The following is a 20,738-nucleotide window of genomic DNA, read 5'->3' as shown; positions in this document are numbered from 1 at the left end:
GAAAATTAATGGATGGTAAAGTGTTGACTCAAGTGTAAGCATGCCAAGATAAAATATCTTAAAAAAGAAGAATCCAATTTGGTCCAAATTCACTTTGGAAGAAACAAATCTGAAACAAATACTTCTCACTCTTCTCATTCTCAACAGGCCAATCTTCTATTACCGTGGGAATGAGCTGATGGCTGTGAGGCTTGGACAATACAAGGCACACTACTGGACCTGGAGCAACTCATGGGAAGAGTTTAAAAACGTGAGAGTCCCTTTTAACACAGCATTTCTGTCCCATCTCTGTTTCCACAGTTCTTGATTTGCACTGCCACATCCTCCTTCTTTGTCTCTCCTAATCTGACTCAAACACACAAACACTTTCACTGTTGGAGTTATCTTGAAAATGGCTCATCAGTTGACTGCTGTGTACATCAGAGCGTAATGAATATTAATGAAGATCCCCCACATAAGCAAACTTACATCATTCATCAACCAGTTGACTTGTTTGTTCTGACTCCAGTGGAGATTTTCTTCCTCTCCATTTACATACCGACATTCCCTGCTGTAGACTTGTTCTTTTGGCACCACGGAGCTCAAAAGAAAGAAAGAAAGAGCCAGATGCCAGCAGTATCTCTCGGCCGTAATTACATCAACTCAGTGCTGATTAAATGTATCAGGAGAAATGTGAAATGTGACACTTGAGAAGCAGGATACTGTGGTCCTGCTTTCTCTCCTATGTCCATAAAAACATGTCCTCCTGTCCTCCCATCATGGCTCTGCTTTTCCTGTGATCCAGTTTGTTTTATGCCCCATCGGTCGCTTAAATTGCTCTCTCCTTCAGGGCCGCTGAATCAATAGCAGCCTCCTTTATCAACTCATGTGAACTGAAGTGGAACTTCACAAATAATAGCGTCTGATTGCCTGTGAGTTGCCTATCGATTGGTGTGTGCGTGCACATGAGAAAAAGAGAAAGGACAAGAGAAAACACGTATGTTCGGTTCTACCTAAAGATGTGGATGCCTGTGTGTGTTTTCTGGAGCGACTGTTGAGCTCCTTCGAGGGGAAGTTAAATATGGTTGAATAATTAAACTGTATCCCATGGAACCCATAGTACATTTTACAAACATGAAAAATGTTAACAGACTGACTTATTGAGCTCTTTCACCCAGTCACAGATGTAACGCATGAAATGTTTGGAAAATGAGCTTGAGGAGGAAAAGGTCCTGTTGCAAGGTCTTTGTTTAGACCTTCTCTTTCAGGAATAACATGTATTAATGATCATTTCAAAATTATCTGGACCCTTAAAACCCTGATATAGGCTTCAGTTAAATCCGTCTTGCAATAGAAATACACATTCAAACCCCCCTTTTACTGAGAAAAAAAGTCATGTTTTTCTGCTTGCTCTTCAGCTTTGGTAATACTTTAAAATAAAATAATTTGTTTTTTCTTGGCGCATGCTAAGGAAATAAACAAGGGAAGATGTGTGTCTGTGAAGAACGCAATTACAGGTTAATAGCTAGGAGACATATCGCTCTGTCCTGGCTGTGTTCATGCAGCTCAGCCATGAGGAAAATGAGAAATTTCACAGGCTTAAATGGCTCTCATCAAACTGGCAGTGTAGTGATGTTTATATTGCGAAATATAGTTTGTCGTGACTGTGGCTCCTTTGTATCTGGATTGCTGAGTAACTTGTAATACGGAGTTCTGTGGCAGCTGGGATAGCTTTTTTTTAACCTTGTTGAAAGCTTCACAAAGTGATGAATAAAAACTGAGAAATGAGTTGTTTCCCAGACACCTGTTAGTCCTACACTGGTTACTTATTTCATCAATTTCAGCATCAATTGTGTTGATGAGATAGACTGTGTGCAGAGTACCTCCTGTTCTTGACTCTAGATTGGAACTCATGACATTAATGCACCTATGCTTGCTAAACAGCACCTGGTTCACTGACTTCATGGCCAAAAGCGAGAACATACATTACAGCAGTTTGCAGAACATAAAGACAACCTCAACATTTAGCGAATGGTCCATAGATCAACTGCAATTTTTACATGTCTGTCGTATTCATGAAGTACAAAGTAGATATTTTTACAGTATATGTGGTTTTAAATATTCAGCCACAATCTACATAAAGTGATTATTCTCTTTCCAAAGCATATTTTTTCCTTTTTTAATCAAAATAGACGGACTATTTCTTTTTCCAAAATCAATCCTGCCACTGCTGGATGCTCATGCACCTTATCTTGTAATAGCGACTGCTCTGCTCCAGTTTGAAAGCAGCCTAGATGTATCCATAGCATTAATGTCAGGGGAGATATGGAGTTCTTGCTGTTATGTGTTGGGTACAAGAGACCGAGTCAGAGAGACACACAGCAGGCTTTTTGGCTGCTCCTCTGGGATGAGATTTTTTTTTTTATTCTTTTCTGCATTTCTAAGCTTTTGGCTTCAAAAGACACGACAAGTCTGGATCAGAGGATGCTCTGCAGGACGGGGGGTATCTCTCTCTTCTCTCTCTTCTATATGTATTTTTGAGGTGCTCTGTTGAGCGATCTCAGAGGGGGGCAGCAACAGTGCCTTACAGATGAATGCTTTTTCAATATTAGTTGTGCTCATCAAAAAGTGTGTGTGTGTGTGTGTGTGTGTGTGTGTGTGTGTGTGTGTGTGTGCGTGAGTGTGTTTGTGTGAGGGGGCAAATCTCCAGGGGGTTCCTGGAGGAGTGCGTGTGGCTCAATCAGGCTGCCATCACTGCCAGGCTCAGGAGAATGGAGTCAGGGAGCACGAGCGAAGGCGTCGAGAGATGAAGAGGGGAGGCAGCACGAGGAAAAAAAGTCTTCTATTTTGCCAGTGACTTCAACCCCATGTACCAAGAGTAGCTGTATAAACAGCACAACAGATTGGAAGACAATATGCATATACGCCATACCCCATTGAAATTAAACATTGAGCTCAGAGTAGCGATGGTGGCTGCAAGCCTTTATCTAATTTAAACATCAAGATCTCTTTAGCTGAATTCAGTTTTTCTTAATTACACATGATAGAACACACAGGTTACAACTAAAACATCTAAAATAATCAAATATAGACAACTGAAAATGACCAAAAGAGTAAACACAAATATCCCATGGGACTGACCTTAAATATTGTGTTAGGTTTCTCTGTAGAGAAAGGATGAGCTTTGTCACCAAAACATGCCAGCTCTGCTCTTTCCTTTGGTGGGTTGCACTTTTATTCCAGCATACTGTACATACAGAAGACAGGGCCACAGGATTCAGGTTGAATGGGGAAATGTTCTCAGTGGTGTGAAAATAACCTATAGCAGGCATGTAGAACATCAGATAATTTAGAAACATGGAGACAGAGAAAACCTTCTGATCTGAAGGGTTCATTTGTTCCTACAGCACTGCGGAGGAGGGTCTGGCTAGTCCACACAGTGTTCCGGGATTGGAGAAAAACGTGCTCTGGTTTATTGGCATTTCTTTAAACCGATCACAATCGTCATGGGCTGCACATGCACCGGACAGATCCACAGTGCCGCTGCAAAATAGCCTCGGGAAGGAACTTGTTTTGGTGGAACATGAGTACGTTCAAAAGTTGTTTTAGTCGTGCAACAGAAAACTCAGATTGGACAGATAGTCTAGCTAGCTGTCTGGATTTACCCTGCAGAGATCTGAGGAGCAGTTAACCATACCAACCACCTCATAAATCGGATTTTAAAATTCAAAGAAAAGGACGGAGCCCCGGAAGGGTTAAGGCAAGATTTTTATAGGGGACTACCTTTGTGTTCCCTCGCAATATGTTTTGCGTTCCTTCGCAAAACTTTTCTTCCTCCATTCCTTCTGGTTTGTGTGTCCATTTCCACTCAGCTGCCAGGCGCAATGAATTAGCTCGTTGCATTTTACTTTGGGCTGGGAATTATGCTGATATAGACCTACTGCTCAATGGGCACATTCATATCTCATATTTGGTATAATTAATAGCCTTTTTCTTAAATGTATAAAAAAGAGAATGTGTGATGTCAGAGGTTTGTATGATGTGGCGATGAACAAACGGAATTAGCAGAGAATCTGCAGCTCCCTAGTAGCATAACAAAGAGATAACGTTAGTTGAGGGACAAAAACTTGAAAATACAGCCTTCACTGTGGTTACAATCAACTATGGCTACAACCCTTCCAGTCGCCTATATGTTCATTTTCTACCTGTAATAGTCTATATTTCTGTACAGTGTGGGACATATCCGTTTAATCACATCAGATTAACATCAACAATTATGGTTTGGTGTCTGCATATGGGCTGTAAGGGATGTGTGAAGTGGCGATCAGATTAAACCTGATGTGATTTGACTTAGTTTCTGGCAGTTTTCTTCTAATGAGCCGTCAAATTTCCACTCAGCTGCCCAGCGCAACGCCACAATATGGATCAGCTTGTTGAATTTTACTTTGAGCTGGGAATGCTGATATACTGCTCAGGGCACATTCATATCTGTTCTATAATGAATACCTATTTCTTATATGAATGAAAAGATAAAGTGTGTGTGTGGCATGTGGCGATGAACCAATACTGATCGCATTATCAGAGAATCTGCAGCTCCCCGCAGAGCTTTATAGAGGCTTCGCTCATGTTTTGCTCAGCTTGTGTCCATTTTATTTCTATGGTTGTATCAAATGAGACAAATAACTAATATGTTCTTTAACAGACAGTAAACAAATAACCTATTTAAACACCACCTAAATTAGAAACCACATAATATGCCGCAATAGACCCATATAAATTAAATATTTATATTAAATACAATGCTATTAGATCCCAAATGTGGTAAAGTAGATGCCATGCTACTAAACTGTAGACACCACTTTTACCAACCTGGACATATAGCTTGAATAGACAGCAGGCTGTTATTAGAAGAATGTAATGCCATATCGGGCATAGCATTTAGTCAGACAAAACCCTGAAAGCTCAGAAGACAATACATTTATTTGTTTCACTTTCTTATGTGTCATTTGCCAGAAACTAAGTCAAATCACATCAGGTTTAATCTGATCGCCACTTCACATGTCCCTTACAGCCCATATGCAGACACCAGACCATGATAATTGTTGATATAAATCTGATGTGATTAAACGGATATGTCCCAGTACAGGGAATATAGACTATTACAGGTAGAAAATGAACATATAGGCGACTGGAAGGGCTGTAGCCATAGTTGATTGTAACCACAGTGAAGGCTGTATTTTCATGTTTTTGTCCCTCAACTAACGATATCTCTTTGTTATGCTACTAGGGAGCTGCAGATTCTAATTCAGTTTGTTGATTGCCACATCATGCAAACCTCTGACATCACACATTCTCTTTTTTATACATTTAAGAAAAAGGCTATTAATTATACCCAATATAAGATATTAATGTGCCCATTGAGCAGTAGGTCTATATCAGCATAATTCCCAGCCCAAAGTAAAATGCAACGAGCTAATTCATTGCGCCTGGCAGCTGAGTGGAAATGGACACATGGCCCAGAAGGAATGGAGGAAGAAAAGTTTTGCGAGGGAACGCAAAACATATTGTGAGGAAATGCAAAATATTGCGAGGGAACGCAAAACCTGTTGCGTGGGAATGCAAAACACATTGCAAGAGAACGCAAAACGTAGAAAATAGTGACATCCGGCGGAATTTTCATCCGCATCGAAGCAATCCCGGAAGTGGAACGTTGTGGATAGACTATCAACTTAATGAATGCTCCTAACTGGCCGCTGGATTAGGAGTGTGCTTTTCAGCCTCCTTTTAATGACACAATTATAAGACAATCTTGAGATTTTCTTCAAATTAGGAAATACATTAACATCAATATGTAGCTGTTCTAGTGAAAAACAAAAAAAGGTTTGTGTCTTTTTGTGTGATTTCTCTTACAGGGCATCAACTTCTGTCCAGGTCAAGAGGTCCAAGGTGTGACTACTCACGACCAGAAAGAGCACACACTGCAGCCAATCATTTTCCACCTGGGGCAGGATCCTGGGGAAAAGTTCCCCATCAGGTTAGTTCCATTGATGTATTATTAGACCTGGATGCAATGTCCATTTCTCCGAGAGTTGCACAGTGGTGCATCTGCCAAAAAAGAAAATGAACTGGAGAGGGGTGAGAGCAGAAAAGCAGTTTGCCTGTTGGTAGCGCAGAATGTGTATGAGATCAATGCTGATTCAGTGGCATGAAAAAGATGGATTGATCCGCTCAGCCAGAGCGCGCCTGATTACACCCATCTCTTTGTGATTGCAAACAGCTCCTTAAAGATCACTATCTGGCCCTCAAACCCTCCGGTGCACCCCTGCAGGTTAAAATTGCAAGATAAATTGTTCAGGTCTAAATTGAGAGGGAGTGCTGTTTAATACAGTTTTGTGTGTCTCTGCCTTCGCTCAGAGGAGAGTTAAGAATTGCCGAGAGAATAGAGTGACGCCAGAGGACACAGACAACCAGGGCTGAACTAAGACTATTACTAAATAAGGGTGCAAAGATAGATGAGCATTGTCTTATACTGCATATTGTCAATGCAGAATATTTATGTGATCTTTTTTTAAATAAAGGACGCAAGCTGATGCCATGACTATTACATTAAGATAAAACCGCTTTTATGAGAGAATATTCCTTTTGTGCTCAGTGTTTGCTTTGGCTCCCTCCTGCCATAAAACCTCTTAGATTGGCCTTTCTTTTTCTTCCTTCTGCAGCTCTTCCTCTCACATTCTGCTCCGGCCTCATCTCCTCTTTGCCTCCTGCTCGAACTCCTTTCAGTTCTAAAGTGAGATTGGATGATAAAACATTAATGTTGTTTTTCAATTGCCCACCTTTTAGCCTCGCTGTAAAAAAAAAAAGAAGCTAAAACCAATCAATACGCAGCCATGTGTTGTGCTGAGTGCTAGATGTGCAAACACACACCAAAAACACACACTCATTTTTCACCTCTGCCGTTCAATTTGTCTATAAGGTCACTCCGCCCGCGACACCCAGCTGCTTGACCTCTTCACTGTCCATGCACTGTTCTTCTATCCACTCTAATCTCCAACATTCATTCCCCTTCCTCTCCAAATGTTTTACCTTGTTACTTCTCTCTCTCCACCTATTGCTGGGCACCTCAGCTCACTTCTCACCACTCAGCTGCTGTCCCTCTGCATCCACATCCACTGGGACTGTTCTCCTCCATCGTAGTTAAGTGTGTGTGTCTGTGTGCACATGTGTATGTGTGTGTTTTGTCCGTGTACTCCTCGGTCCCCCAGCTGGACTGGCTGCCTGGCCAACATTAATCTCTGTCTGCACCTAAAGAGCCACTTAAGATGATGTAGGGCCTGTCTGCACACATACCTTCACTACTGTCGCAGGATGTGATATAGCAAAGAGCACACACACGCACACACACACACACACACACCACCACACACACCACACACACACACACAATCTCAAGTCCAGAACAGTCACCAATAAAAACAGTATAGATTATAAGAATATTATTATGCAATCTAGGAAAGCATGTGGGAACAAAAATAAGGTAGTTTTTAGTTTAGTTTTTCTTTTGTTTTATAACTGATAACAAACTGAGGCCTAGCCAAATTTGATTGGAGTTTGTGGTACATCTGTTCAGGATGAAGCACAAACCCAACCGGGTCTGCATCTACCCAACTTGGCGAGTTTGGATCCCCTTTTGGATTCATTCAAAGCCTTCTGCTGCCTTCCACTTCGCCCTCCTCTGTGACCAAAGGCCCGGAGGTTAACACATCCTACTTTCACACCACCTACCTCAGCTCACGTCCCCAGAGCCCCGGTCATCCAGAGTGTAGTCCCAGCCTTAACACTGCAGGCAGCCCTGCACAGTCTGGCCTCATCTGCTGCCTGCCACCAACCTCTTGTGTCCCCAATCAATAGTCCTTACTAAAGTGCTCAATTTCCACTGGGGTGGAGAAGGTGGTGGAGGGGAGGGGAGGGGTAGGAAGGGCAGATGCATTTGATTGTCTCCTCAATTCCCCCACCTTCTGCTGTGTGTGTGTGTGTGTGTGTGTGTGTGTGTGTGTGTGTGTGTGTGTGTGTGTGTGTGTGTGTGTGTGTGTGTGTGTGTGTGTGTGTGTGTGTGTGCGTGCGTGCGTGCGTGCGTGTGTGTTATGAATCAGTAATCAGAGTGGTGACACACCTGAGCAATGCCCCTATCCCCCTTGGGTGCCATACATTATAAATCAAAAGGCTCCATTTGCATACAGCCTGCTTATTATTCCAGATTTTGTCTCTACTTCAGTAAGCTAAGGGTTATAATCATGATAATGAGCTGTGCTGACTTTGGGCTTTTTATTATTTGTTTGCAAAGGGGGGCATAAACAAATGATATTATTAGTTTTTGATTTAGAGGTCTGCAGTGTAAGATTTTCAGTGCATAGACAAAACAATAGAAAAGTTAATGTCTTATGCAAGCTTCTTAGTGCATGGCATGCTTTGCTTGCAGACTTCTATGGAGGAATTGAATACTTATAGCAGTCTGATAAATCTCCCTTACATTTATTTCTATTAAGTTGCTTAATCACTTAACACAAAATGAATCGCGGCAATCAGTAGCGGCCACAGATACGAGGGGAATGAAATATCCCTCTCGCTGATCCAGATCAGGCGAAAGCAGAATTTGCGATCTTAGATAGCTGAGGCAGTTTAATCTAAATGTCTGATTTTTAACCAAGGGAGGTAATCCAGTTTTTCCGTATCAGCTGGGGTCGCAATGCGTAGCTAGTTAGCTTATGACGAATGTGGCACACCAGGAGAGAGACTAATTGTAGCCGGTGCAATACCAGTCAAGTAATTGTAGGGCAAAGTAAAGACTGAGATTATCAAGGAAAGGAGCAGGTGCTGGCTGATGGAGGAAGCCTTGCTGCCCTGTGGGAGATCCAGGAGGGAGGGTAGGTGTGAGCTGGACAGGGCCTGGGGTTATTACTCTAATTGACACTTCACCTCACACACATGCACATGTTCCCCAGGGGCCAATCAGAGGGCTGGGTTTGCAGGGGAGGGAGGATAGAAGGCTGGCACAGGTGCTGCCGGCGAGTGTATCAGGGGTGTAATTGCACTGCTGATATTTGTCTATCTGTGTGTCACGCCACCAGACGCCCACTCCCACAGCACACACACACGCACACACGTGTGCACACACAGCCCATTAACCCTACAGGTCCTATTGAGAGCAGCGTTCCTTTGAAAGCCTTCGGGGCCCCTGTGTTTTACACACTGAATATAATAATGCACAGAGGTGCTTGGGCTCACTGGTGTCCAACAGCAGTAATTGAGAGACAGGGGATGGGATAGGGGTTACATAGTTCACCCCGCTGAGTGCACTTTCCCAAAGGGTGCCCGAGTGGACAGCCTGTGTGTGTGTGTGTGTGTGTGTGTGTGTGTGTGTGTGTGTGTGTGTGTGTGTGTGTGTGTGTGTGTGTGTGTGTGTGTGTGTGTGTGTGTGTGTGTGTGTGTGTGTGTGTGTTTTTGTCATTAAAAGCTACAGCACACCCCCTCTGATATAATGAGTTAAGCTTGGAATGGATACATGTGCGCAGTGCATTCACTAAAATACTTTACAAAAAGGCACACATTTAAATATTATGTTCACTTGTGTGTATGTGTGTGTTCTTGTGTGTGGTTGTGTGTTAGGCTTTGTAATTCAGAAAAATTAAAACAGATTAAGAATAAAAACAGATTGTGTGTTTGCATCAATGTGGGTATGCACTATGCATTAACATATAGAGAAACAACAACCGTGTATGAGGAAGCGTGTGTGTGTGTGTGTGTATATTTACATGTATGTGACCAGTAGATCGATTATAAGTCATTTAGTGTCTTCGTTGTTGTGCCATTGTTTCAATTTTTTAAATTGATCTCAGTATTAGTCGATTGACAGAAAAATAATCGAATCGAACTATTTTTTGACATTTTTTTCTTTTCTTTTGATTAGTCCAAAAAATAATGGATAATGAAACTAATTGTTAGTTGCAGCCTTACTGACCATCGGTATTGTGTGTTTGCAGTGTTTTGACTAAGGAGTACCAGGATGTGCTGAGCAGGATCTCTCCAGTTGTGGAGCAGCATAAGAAGACCCTGGTGCCGGGCGTTCCCCAGCTCAACATGTGTGACTTGGCGGTGATGGTGAGTTTTACATAACATAAATATCATGATGCACTTTATTGGTGAAATTGCAAAAATTAATAATTGTGTTGTAAATAGGCTTTGTTGTATGTGTCCCAATAAATCCAAAGCCAGTTCAGTCTGCAAAGCAGATACTGTATGTTTCTATTGGGCCAGCAGCCGTCACAGCCTTATCTTTTATCTGTTCTCTCCATCACACTTGTACATCAGATAAATAAATAAAATAAAATAAATTGATAAAGCCTTTATGAAAAAAACTGGGAATCAATAAAAGTCTCTAAATAGAGATCTTTTCTCACTTGCTCTCTGTTTACAGTCTGTCTGAGCCTGTAGACGATTCATGTTTCACTTGAACAGATTTAGCTTTTATTTTCACATTCGTTTATCTAACCTGCTCCAGAATGTGTATTTTTCATTTTTGGTGGAAGCATAGATTATCACCTCAATCAGGACCCTTTCTCCTTAATTATGTCTGTGTAATACTTTTGTGAAAAAAAAACAAACATCTCCTTTAGGATTATTTAAAGGAGCTAAATTGAGCAGTTGCTTTGTCCACCCCAAAGCACCACAGCTTGTGAGCTTTGGATTCATTTGTGGCATAGCACTGCCCCCTTGTGGTAAAGAAAATAAACCCAATTTTAAGTAGGGTTAGAATAAATAATGTTGGGCACTGTGCTGTAATGTAATGTCTTATCCTGTGTCATGCTCATATGGATCTTTTTTATATTTTATTTTTTTTATCTTGTATCTTAAGCATTATCCACATATTGAAATTCAACTGAAATTTGACCAGTTTAATATTTGGTCTTTTAAGATATTTTTCTGACTAAAGTTCATACTGGAAACAATTGTGCAGTGTGAAACCTAGTCTGTTATATCACCACTCAATGATGAACTGATGGTTTTATAAATAAATTCTGCTAAATATGATACAATTACATGAACTAGCAACGCATAACACTTTAACCAATGTATCCCTACATTATTGTTCCAATAAGTTAACCTTGTCTTGTGCTGAATCTTAAACATAGTGGGACAATATTTATTTAATGGCACAGGACAGGACACAAAACAGTAATACATCTTCCTGTAAACAACTAATATCTCTGATAACATCATATTCTTGTGCATACTGTTATACCGCTCTCTGTTACAGAATTGGGCCCCTGCAGGCTGTGAGAAGTTAGGAAAGTGTCTCAAAGTGCCCAAGTCTGAGCCCTGGAAGTGTGACTGGCCACACTGAGACGATGAGGAAGCAAAACCTGAAGATGTGCCTTTCTACAGAACAACAGACAACCCTATTATTTAAAAGGATATGTTTCTGAATTCTTTGTAAAATGGTTGATGTACAATGTTAAAGAGAAGGTCATGGGGTAAACCAAGGGAATAATGTTGATATAACAACATTACATTGATTATGCAAATAGCTTTTTACAGCTGTGATTTCAATGAGCCAACACAAGTTCTACCTGTTCTGAAAAAAATGCTGCATTAAGAGCCACTGGTTTAAGTCAGGACTCCTTAATGTGGAGCAGATAGGGAAATGTATTTTTTTTTTTTTTTATCTAAGGTAATAAATGATATCATGCTGGATTATTGGATTAATATTGTATCTGTGTATACTGCAAAATGTGGTTTTTAATAAAAAGATTTGTATTACTTTGTATCATAACTATTTTTGGGACTGTTAACCAAACTGTTTCTATTCAGTTGGACAGATTACTGGCAGGCCCTGACAGAGCACACATTACATAGTGTAAGTCTTGTTTCGCTTTTTCAGTAGTAGTGCCAACTAGCTGCTGCTGTGAAAATATTACGCATATTCTCACTAACAGTCATTTCCTAAACAGTACAGCTGAAAGGAAATCGCTAGTTTCCTGAAACAGACAGAGTAAGCTGTCGTTCACAAATGAACTCATACCATCATGTCAGAGGAAGATAATAGAACAACAACCATGGAGGTGGACACTACTTTTATCAAATCCAAGAGGGGGATCTTGAAAGTGGCAGAGATGGTGAGACAATCTGCACATCACCAAAAGTCTGAAACATTTTTCAGCAACAGAAGTACTTAAAGAGCTAAGATGTGTCCTGTACACATTACAAAGGGTGTTAACCCTTTAGACGAGGCAATAACTGTCACAAAGTTGCATATCACAAATTTGCTTTATATGTTAGTTAATGTAGAACTAGTTTGTTGATAGAAGTGACCAAGATTAACAAACCAAGAACATTTTAGAGGCTGAAAGAGCAACAGGATCAGTTTTCAGAAATGTGATGTGGAAACATTAGCGGAGACTCAGTTCCTCTTTTTTTCTACATAAACTGGGATGTGCAACATGTTGTAATAAGAAGAACTGATATGCTGGTCTCTGCCCGAAGTTTAAATGCACAAGGTTTTAGAATTAGAATTTTCTATTATTGCATTAACCATGTTTCTGTGTTGGGTCTCTTTCTCTGCTTTAGGTGACTCTGCTTGTGGCATTTGTGTGTTTCGCTGTAGCATCCACACCCAGGTACATTGCAGCCACAATGTTGGAGTTTCTGATCACCTCCCTCCTGTTGGCGCTGTACATGTTCAAAGTCAACAAGAGGCTGACTTTCTTCTTTTGGCCTCTCATTGTGGGTGGTGTTTTACAGCACATGCAAGTTTTAGCCAATACTATACATGTGCATTTTTTTAAGTTCTTAAGTTCTTTGTTCTTTTCTTCTCTTCAGGATGTTTTTAATTCAGTGTTTGCAGCTGTCTATTTTATTGTCTTGAGCCTGGTGGCATTGACTACATACACTTTCACAGGCACACTGGCTGGAGGGGTGAGACATATTTCTTTTTCTTTAATCTATAATGGCAATCTCAGTTATGTGGGCCCATGTTTATATGTGGATTTTAGTTTAACCCTATACTGTGCTATAGCCCAACAATAAGAAGTGTGAAGATGTGTGTGAAGATGTAGCTTCTCTCTCTCTCTCTTTCTCTCTCTCTCTCCACTTACTCACTCTTTCACACACACACACACACACACATAGACTTACATGTATTTCCTGAAGACTTACCACAACCACAACTTGCCTAACCCTAACCTTCACCTTCACCACTGACCCAAAAATCAACTTTTCCCCAATTGCACTGATCTTTATCGGACCATGGATGTGTTGACATGTATAGTGATGCATTTATTTTGAAACCTGCTCTTTATTTGCAGATAGTTGGTTTAATGTCAGCTGGGCTGCTGTGCGTGGACAGCTACATGCTTTTCAAAAACATCACATTCAACAATCGAAGAAGTGAAACCCAGGATCAAGACAACCAATGACTAAATCAATAACATGAAATTAATACAGTTTACTTTCTGAGCAGTTCGAATCCATACCACTGATTCATGTCCTTTAAAGTTATTGTAAGGCTGTACTCTACAATGATTCAGAGTTCCAGGATTCAGCATATTTAGGATTCCAAATGTATTCAAATTGGTGCTGCAACTTATTTTTGAAAGATGTTTTTCGATATTTTAAATTGACAGAAATCTAATGTACACAACAAATATCAATAAAGATTATTTTTTTCTTTGCCTTGTGACATCATGAGTTGGATCGCTCACTGAGTGGCTCAGGATTGTGTTGTATGCAGATGGGGGGCATCGCATTTCACATCTGTAGAAAGCAGATGTTGCGCTTTTGGGAAGCTCGCGCTGCGTTTCCGCGCTGTCATTGTTTCCGTTTCCACCTCCGAGAAGCCTCACGCCTCCACATCTCTCTTTTTGTTTTGCCTTGAATCCGTTACGGTACGTGGTAGTTTGGGCGATCTGAAGTTTGAGAAAAGTTGATATCTTTTTTTTTCCAGCCATGGGGGACATCGAGGCTCCCGACTCGAATCGGCCGCGCCAGAATGTCCTTCTCTCTGTTCTTCCGAGCAAAGAGTTCGCCTCCTCAAGGAAAGGAATGCTGCTTATTGCTGAAGTGGTAAGAAACGACCAGAGGGATCACTTCTGAAACAAATAAAACTCTTACTGTGCCATTGTTTTCGCCAACTGCGCACAAAAGTCAAAGCGCGCCGCGTTTTGGATACTTTTACTTTTCAGTGTTCTAACAGTTATGGCAGCTGTAGGCAGCAATGTGCTGCTTTAATGCACATTTAGAAATAACTATTTAACTGTCATTTTGAATATGGGTCAGTCAGTTTCCGTCACAATGTTTCCATTGGTAAAGGGAGGAGCAGTGAGGATTTATAGCAACCAGCCTAGTATGAGGTAAACATCTTGGGGTAAACATTTTACGGGATTGTGCACACACTGCACAAATACCACTCTAACCATTTTGTTCATTGCAAAGAGTCATCTGTGCTGTCATGTGATCAAGCTAAATAACGGTCTAAGCTTCTTTCATTCTTCCAATAATCAATTTAATCAGCTAATGTTAAAGTTTGTAGAGGAGTAGTTACTTTTTTATTGACTGCAGTAGATTTTAACAAAGCAGGACCTGAACAACTCTGTGTGTGTGTGTGTGTGTGTGTGTGTGTGTGTGTGTGTGTGTGTGTGTGTGTGTGTGTGTGTGTGTGTGTGTGTGTGTGTGTGTGTGTGGTGTGTGGTGCGTGTGTGTGTGTGTGGGGAGTAGTATCATGCATCTCTTACAGGAAGGGTCTTCTTGTAACTGCTATATAAACCCAAGCATTTGTGTCATGTGAAAGAGCAGTCTTCTTCCTCACAGTCACATCCTTCACTCTGTTGCCATAACATGTTGCCTGGAGCATAGTCCTGATTGTGTGTGAATGCAGAGACCCCTGCACACACACACACACACACAATACAACCCCTTTACAGCTACTCAACAATGTGACTGTGATCTTCACCCCGAGGCTAAAATGCTTCTGCATAATTAAACTAAAAAGCCCATTGGCCTCTACTGAAACTAGACAGCAGAAGTGTGTCCCGCTTTGTGCATGTAGGTGAGAGTGCACCTCTGGTTTAAACTTACATTGAGTGGTAAGACTATAGCACAGGGATACAGGGTGTCAGACCAAACCTCTGCAATGTATTACAAGTTATAGTTTGTATGGTTGAACTCCCTCTATCTTTGACATTTAAAGGGTCAGTTTAAATACAAAATGAGGAAAACATTGTTGCTTATTTACCTATTATAGTATCTAGCCATGCAAATTTGGGGTTGACTATGGTAAACTCTGACTGTTGACAAATGTCTCATGTCTCATGGCAGTGTTAAATGAGCCCACAGTCACTGAACTCAACTGTGAGATAGAGTGAACGCAGCCCGTAGCTTTTCCATTCATGGGAGTATTAGTCAGACACAGATCCTGCTGAGCATGCATTATTATACACAGTGTGTGGGGGAGCACTGTGTATTTCTCATTCTCAGTCTCAGCCAGCAACAGGCCCCACAAGGAATATGAAATCACAGGGTGTAAACTTAATGTGCTGAAAAAAAAGATTTTTGTAGCGTTTGAAATATTTTCTAAATGCAAACAAGCTGTTAATAAAGGGTACGTGGTGTGGTAAAGTGTGCCTCCTCTCTATGTGGTATAGAATGATTGGATTGTAAGAATTCTTAACTCAGTATGTATTATGTTTGTGGCCTCAGGATTTGTGATGTTTTCAAAGTTTAAAAGCCCACATATGTACTCACAGCAAGTTTCAATACCTTCAGTGGCTGCTCAGTAGATTCATCACACACCTTTTGGGCAATGCGTTGAAAACATGCTCTCTCTCTCTCCCAGTCTGAACCCACTTCAAAATACAGTGTATCTTTACTACAGAGTTTGCAAAACAAACAATTAGGCAATTAACCGATTAGTCATCCGATAGACAATTACCAACAATTTTGACACTTAATCGTTTTATTATCATCAATTATTAAGGAAAAATGCCATAAAATCTGTCTAGCTTTCTCATTGTGAGGGTTTGCTGCTTTTCTCCGCTATGTCATAAACAAATAGAATATCTTTGGCTGCTGGTCGGACTAAACAAGATATTTGAAGATGTCACCTTGGTGGGGGCAGTTGTAATGGACGATTTTCACTATATTCACTATTTTTATCGACCAAATGATTAATCGACTAACAAAAGAACAAAAAAATAATAATTGTTGGTTGCAGCCCTAGAGCAGTCCCACTCTCCAGACATGAAAACAAAATGAGGAATAATTTAGCTTTCTGATGTGGTGTGTGATTTTGTAGACTATGCCCGCTGATCCTGTGCTGTTGTTCAGTGCAACATAGTCATCCCAACATCCCAGACTTTATTTTCCAAAAGCAAACATGCCTGAGGATCTACTGAGGAACTCGCAGGAGAGCTTCTATAATTAACCTGGAGCTGTTTTATGTCTTATTACAGAAACATCTGAAAGATCCCTGACAGGATGCTGCTCAGTAGCAGCATTTGTAAGTAACAGCAGCTGCAGCAGTTTGGGTTCAGTAGGGGAGTTCCTAACCTCAGGCCAGTGTACTGTAAGATGACTGACTGAGACAAAGACAAGATGGCCGGGCCTGTCTGAGATTACAGTGTCTGGACATGCTTTCATTTGTAATGATAAAACCTGTCCAGCACTTCTAATGGAGAGCGTCAAACACACGGCAGGCTCATGTACTTGCAGCGTAACTATACGTGTTGCAAACACAGGCCACATTTCAACGGCGTCTTTCATTTTAACAGCTTTGTGTGTGTGGGTGCACTTGCACAAGTATTTTTGTGTGAGAGAGAGAGAGAACGAGAGGGATTCAGTGTAACGGTGTACAGGCCTGTGTGAATAAACATTGTCATTTAACCAGCTGTATCTCCTTACAGGAAGTGGGCCCAACGCTGTAATTCACACAGATTTACAGCTTCGGGACAGTGTAACTTTATCTCAAAGGGAGAAGATCAAAGAAGATTCAGTTTCATTTTATTTATCAGTTGGGTTTAAAATGTGAATTTGCCTTTGGGTTCAAGCAGAAATAGATAATGCATAAATACATACATTCAAGACAGGAGAAAATGTGCTTGTTCAATGTCTTAGTTTACCTTTTGCTCGAGGCTTCAGTCTTAAACTTTTCATTGATCTAAATATGCCACGTGTTTTTCTCTCTCTATTTTTAATCGTCTCTTTAGGCGCTGTCCTTTATATCATTTGTGTGTTTCGCGGCATCCACGGCAGCAGCCTTTGTGACAGTTCCCCTGCTGGAGTTCCTGGCGGCGCTCTTCTTGTTGTTCGCTTACTCCACCAAATTCAATGAGAGGTTTAAAGGCTTCCTCTGGCCTCTTATGGTGAGAGCAATTGTAAAACTCTACAGTGGCATGCTGTTGTACTTGAGAGTCTTCCAGTGCTAAAAGTAGAGAATAGTGCAGTAATACAAAGTTTCATCAAGGTTTTTCCTCTGAATCATCCTTCTTTTCTCTCAAAGGATTTCATGAGATGTGTGACCGCCTCCATTATCTTCTTCATCATCTCAATAATTGCAGTGTCCAAATATGTGGACGGTTCCTCTAAGGCTGCTGGGGTAAAGTCGACGTTTGCTATCTACTATCTCATCATAGGCTACACCACCATTATTTATGCATCACAAGTACATGCAGCACACTTCGCCTTTGTCCAATAATCTCAGTTCATATTTCACTTGTAGTTTTTCACTGTGTTGATATAAAATGTCTTTCTTTTCACAGATATTTGGGTTCATTGCCACAATCGTTTTCGCTTTAGATTTTTACCTAATTTTTAATGAGCTGGCCACTTTCCTGAAGCAAGGCGGAGGGGAGTCCAATGAGGAGCCATCAAGACAGCAAGGTAATACCCCAAATGAAAATCTGATATAAGACCATATATAATATATACATGTATATTACTGTAAATGAAATATGATGTATGTTTATTATATATGGACTTTATTTATTAAAACGTATGGCTATACATTACTTTATACAGCCATGTACGATATGATTTACTACATATTTTAATTTACCTCTAGCAGTATGTAGCATTGAGATAGTTTTGGTTTTGTTTTCCCATGTTTAGAAATATCTGTCTATGAGATGGGATTCCATTTGGTGTGGTTATGCATGCTACGTTTTGCCTCTTTCACTTTGATTTTTGCCTCTTTCACTTTGATTTTAAGATAGATAGATAGATAGATAGATAGATAGATAGATAGATAGATAGATAGATAGATAGATAGATAGATAGATAGATAGATAGATAGATAGATAGATAGATAGATAGATACTTTATTAATCCACAGGGGGGAATTTAGTTTGCACTGTTTGTACACAGCTGCATTTCTAACTTATCTCTGGGCAGTTTTTTATTTTTAAATTGTTATTTCCTTTGCCATTTGATGCCACAAATGAGATACATCGACCTCCTTTACATTGCGGTGGTGGCACAAGTTTCAGAGAGGGATATTTTAAGACCTCAGTGAATAAAATTGAAACTATCTGCACTGTTTGATACCGCTAGAGGGAAGTGAGTATGCTTTTTGTGATGTGGGTGAACCAACACTTTGAAAAAAAAGCACTTTGTGTAGTTTCAAGAATAGATAGATAGATAGATAGATAGATAGATAGATAGATAGATAGATAGATAGATAGATAGATAGATAGATAGATAGATAGATAGATAATGCCATTCGCACAGGTACATGGCCGTACAGGTGCAAATACAATTAAAAAATATACTGAAAATATAAAGCTGGTATAAGAACAATATAAAGACAAAACAGCTGCAAGATAAATAAAGTCAAAATTCTACATACACTGTATAAAAACTACTTGTGAATATGGATATTATTAATATTATTGGTCCTGAGATTTTTCATGTTGCTATTGCACACAAAAAACATAATATTGCACTGGAAACATACCTTGTACCTTGTAAAATAGACCCCATAAACATTTTCTGCGATATCATGACTCAACCTCAGATACTTATATCCATCATACCATCCTCCCATTGTTTCAAAGATGGAAATGTCTTAAAGTGCTCCATTTTATTCGATTTCTTGTTACTTTCTCGCATGAAAGTCAGTACGCTTGCCAAAGTCTGACTTATTTATGTATATTCATTTACTTATTTTGTTTTCTAGATGAGTTTTCAGACTCTGATTCAGACTGAGACCACAGACCAGCACCACCATGAGATCTTCACCAGCTGACATGTTTGACCATATAAAACATGTCAAACCTTTGCAGGAGAAATTTCTACTGCTGAGCTATCATCTGCAAAGATGCACACGTGTTTTATTATGTCACAAGGTTACATGAATACTATGTACAGTAGAAATCACATCAAGGTTGCATTATTGGTTGGTTAAATACGTGCATTCATTGGTAGTTGGGGGACTTTCTCGCTACAGTCTCCTAGAGCCAAAAGGAGGGGGGGAGAACAGACCCTGTTTACGTCTTCTGTTGAGCATCCAAGGGTTGAAATGTATTTCACACATCAATCATGTCAAGACATTCAGGAAACAAGTCTAAACGGATGCGTCAAATATGTTTAAATTACATTACAAGTAGTTTTTAAAATAATGCTTTCATGCTCAAACTCATATCTGTGTCTTAGATGATTTGGGAAAAATATAAATGCCAACCTGATACTTACATAATTATGAAGCTGTGAAATTGTTCTTAAAAGCTGTTTGTACGATCTACATGCAGGAGCATGTCTCTAAATCTGAAATAAGGACTAATATTTACATTTTGGGCATGACCCTATTTACAGACATATTAAACTACAACACTAAATGAATGTCCTTAGTGAATAAATGTTTAGGAGTACTAATAATGAAGTATGTAAGTGGAGCATCATCATCACCATCTTCATCATCATTTATAATTTTACAGTATTACTAAAAACGTATGTACAGTATACAGAAGAGCAGATTGGTTGCAGGTTGGCTGGTTACAACCTCTGTCCAATTGTCTAAACTCTACAAGAGTGTATTTTTATAATTTGAGGATGATGTTTGTTTATCTGCCTTTAAATTTGACTTTTGGGTCAACAGAGTTCCTGTGGCGTTCTGTAGTGCATGACATCTTCTGGGTTATTACATTATTTTTATGTCCCAAAATGTTAAAGTAGGTAAACATTTTCAAACACGTTCAATTATCCCCAAATTCAAGACTCTCTTCTTATGTGTCAGTTTGTCTGCTGTAAGTGCTTCTTACAACCTGTGTTTGAATAACCGTGCATTGAAGCCACTAAATGCATTATTATTTTGTTAAATGCTAGATATTCTATATGTGAATCTTTTTTTGTGTGTATTGAAAAGCATCCATGCTTATTGGTTGTGCATTCACTTGTTTTTGCATGTATGTTTGAGTCTTCAGTTCTTCCACTGCCACTACTGAAGAACTAGATGCACTAGAACGCCAAAGTGACTGTTATTTGTATTTACACTGCACTACTAAGTGTTACAACAGCACTGTGAATGACAATGGATGAATCAACGGCTGTTCAGAGCAATTGGCATATTAATAGTTAAGAAAAAGAAAATACTACCAAATTTGCAATTACATCCAATAATTATTCACTGTTGTGCTTTTTATGGGAGAGTTTTGATAGTTTGTTACTTCTGTTGGTTCATCTATATTAAGATTTAGTTTAAATGTTACCCAGGCAGG

General features: G+C 40.0%; 3 protein-coding genes across 5 annotated transcripts in view; all 3 read left to right on the top strand.

Annotated features, from left to right (window-relative positions):
- The window catches only part of galns (galactosamine (N-acetyl)-6-sulfatase), a 20,834-nt gene extending 9,133 nt beyond the window's left edge, over positions 1 to 11,701 (top strand). Inside the window, exons 11-15 of one of the 3 annotated variants that reach the window (XM_039794232.1) lie at positions 148 to 250; positions 5,892 to 6,013; positions 7,107 to 7,175; positions 10,020 to 10,137; positions 11,294 to 11,701. In XM_039794232.1, coding sequence (XP_039650166.1) covers positions 148 to 250; positions 5,892 to 6,013; positions 7,107 to 7,175; positions 10,020 to 10,137; positions 11,294 to 11,380 — 499 coding nt within the window. In that variant the 3' untranslated portion in view covers positions 11,381 to 11,701. Of the gene's footprint in view, positions 1 to 147; positions 251 to 5,891; positions 6,014 to 6,698; positions 6,784 to 7,106; positions 7,176 to 10,019; positions 10,138 to 11,293 lie in introns of those variants that run through there. The other 2 variants (XM_039794233.1, XM_039794234.1) reach the window with 2 other exon arrangements.
- A 222-nt stretch (positions 11,702 to 11,923) lies between these two features.
- Positions 11,924 to 13,714, top strand: LOC120555508 (proteolipid protein 2). Its single transcript, XM_039794236.1, has 4 exons — positions 11,924 to 12,152; positions 12,604 to 12,759; positions 12,856 to 12,951; positions 13,341 to 13,714. Exons 1-4 carry the CDS (start codon positions 12,063 to 12,065, stop codon positions 13,449 to 13,451), a joined length of 453 nt encoding a protein of 150 aa, XP_039650170.1. The 5' UTR covers positions 11,924 to 12,062; the 3' UTR covers positions 13,452 to 13,714.
- Positions 13,715 to 13,768: 54 nt separating this feature from the next.
- Positions 13,769 to 19,720, top strand: cmtm3 (CKLF-like MARVEL transmembrane domain containing 3). The gene is made up of 5 exons (XM_039795907.1): positions 13,769 to 14,097; positions 17,235 to 17,390; positions 17,528 to 17,623; positions 17,787 to 17,907; positions 19,202 to 19,720. Exons 1-5 carry the CDS (start codon positions 13,981 to 13,983, stop codon positions 19,228 to 19,230), a joined length of 519 nt encoding a protein of 172 aa, XP_039651841.1. The 5' UTR covers positions 13,769 to 13,980; the 3' UTR covers positions 19,231 to 19,720.
- The last annotated feature ends 1,018 nt before the right edge of the window (positions 19,721 to 20,738 follow it).

The sequence above is a fragment of the Perca fluviatilis genome, chromosome 3, assembly GCF_010015445.1.
Source record: "Perca fluviatilis chromosome 3, GENO_Pfluv_1.0, whole genome shotgun sequence".
Taxonomy (NCBI): Eukaryota; Metazoa; Chordata; class Actinopteri; order Perciformes; family Percidae; genus Perca; species Perca fluviatilis.
Note: the sequence above shows the minus strand (reverse complement) of the source record. Positions and strands in the feature narration are given on the sequence as shown.

Bases quoted from the DNA above. Each gene is read 5' to 3' on its own strand.
- LOC120555508 (XM_039794236.1), top strand. From the start codon at position 12,063: ATGTCAGAGGAAGATAATAGAACAACAACCATGGAGGTGGACACTACT. The intron at 12,760-12,855 runs GTGGGTGGTGTT...TCTTCTCTTCAG, and splicing joins TCTTCTTTTGGCCTCTCATT to GATGTTTTTAATTCAGTGTT. The intron at 12,952-13,340 runs GTGAGACATATT...CTTTATTTGCAG, and splicing joins CAGGCACACTGGCTGGAGGG to ATAGTTGGTTTAATGTCAGC.
- cmtm3 (XM_039795907.1), top strand. From the start codon at position 13,981: ATGGGGGACATCGAGGCTCCCGACTCGAATCGGCCGCGCCAGAATGTC. The intron at 14,098-17,234 runs GTAAGAAACGAC...TCGTCTCTTTAG, and splicing joins TGCTGCTTATTGCTGAAGTG to GCGCTGTCCTTTATATCATT. The intron at 17,908-19,201 runs GTAATACCCCAA...TTTGTTTTCTAG, and splicing joins GGAGCCATCAAGACAGCAAG to ATGAGTTTTCAGACTCTGAT.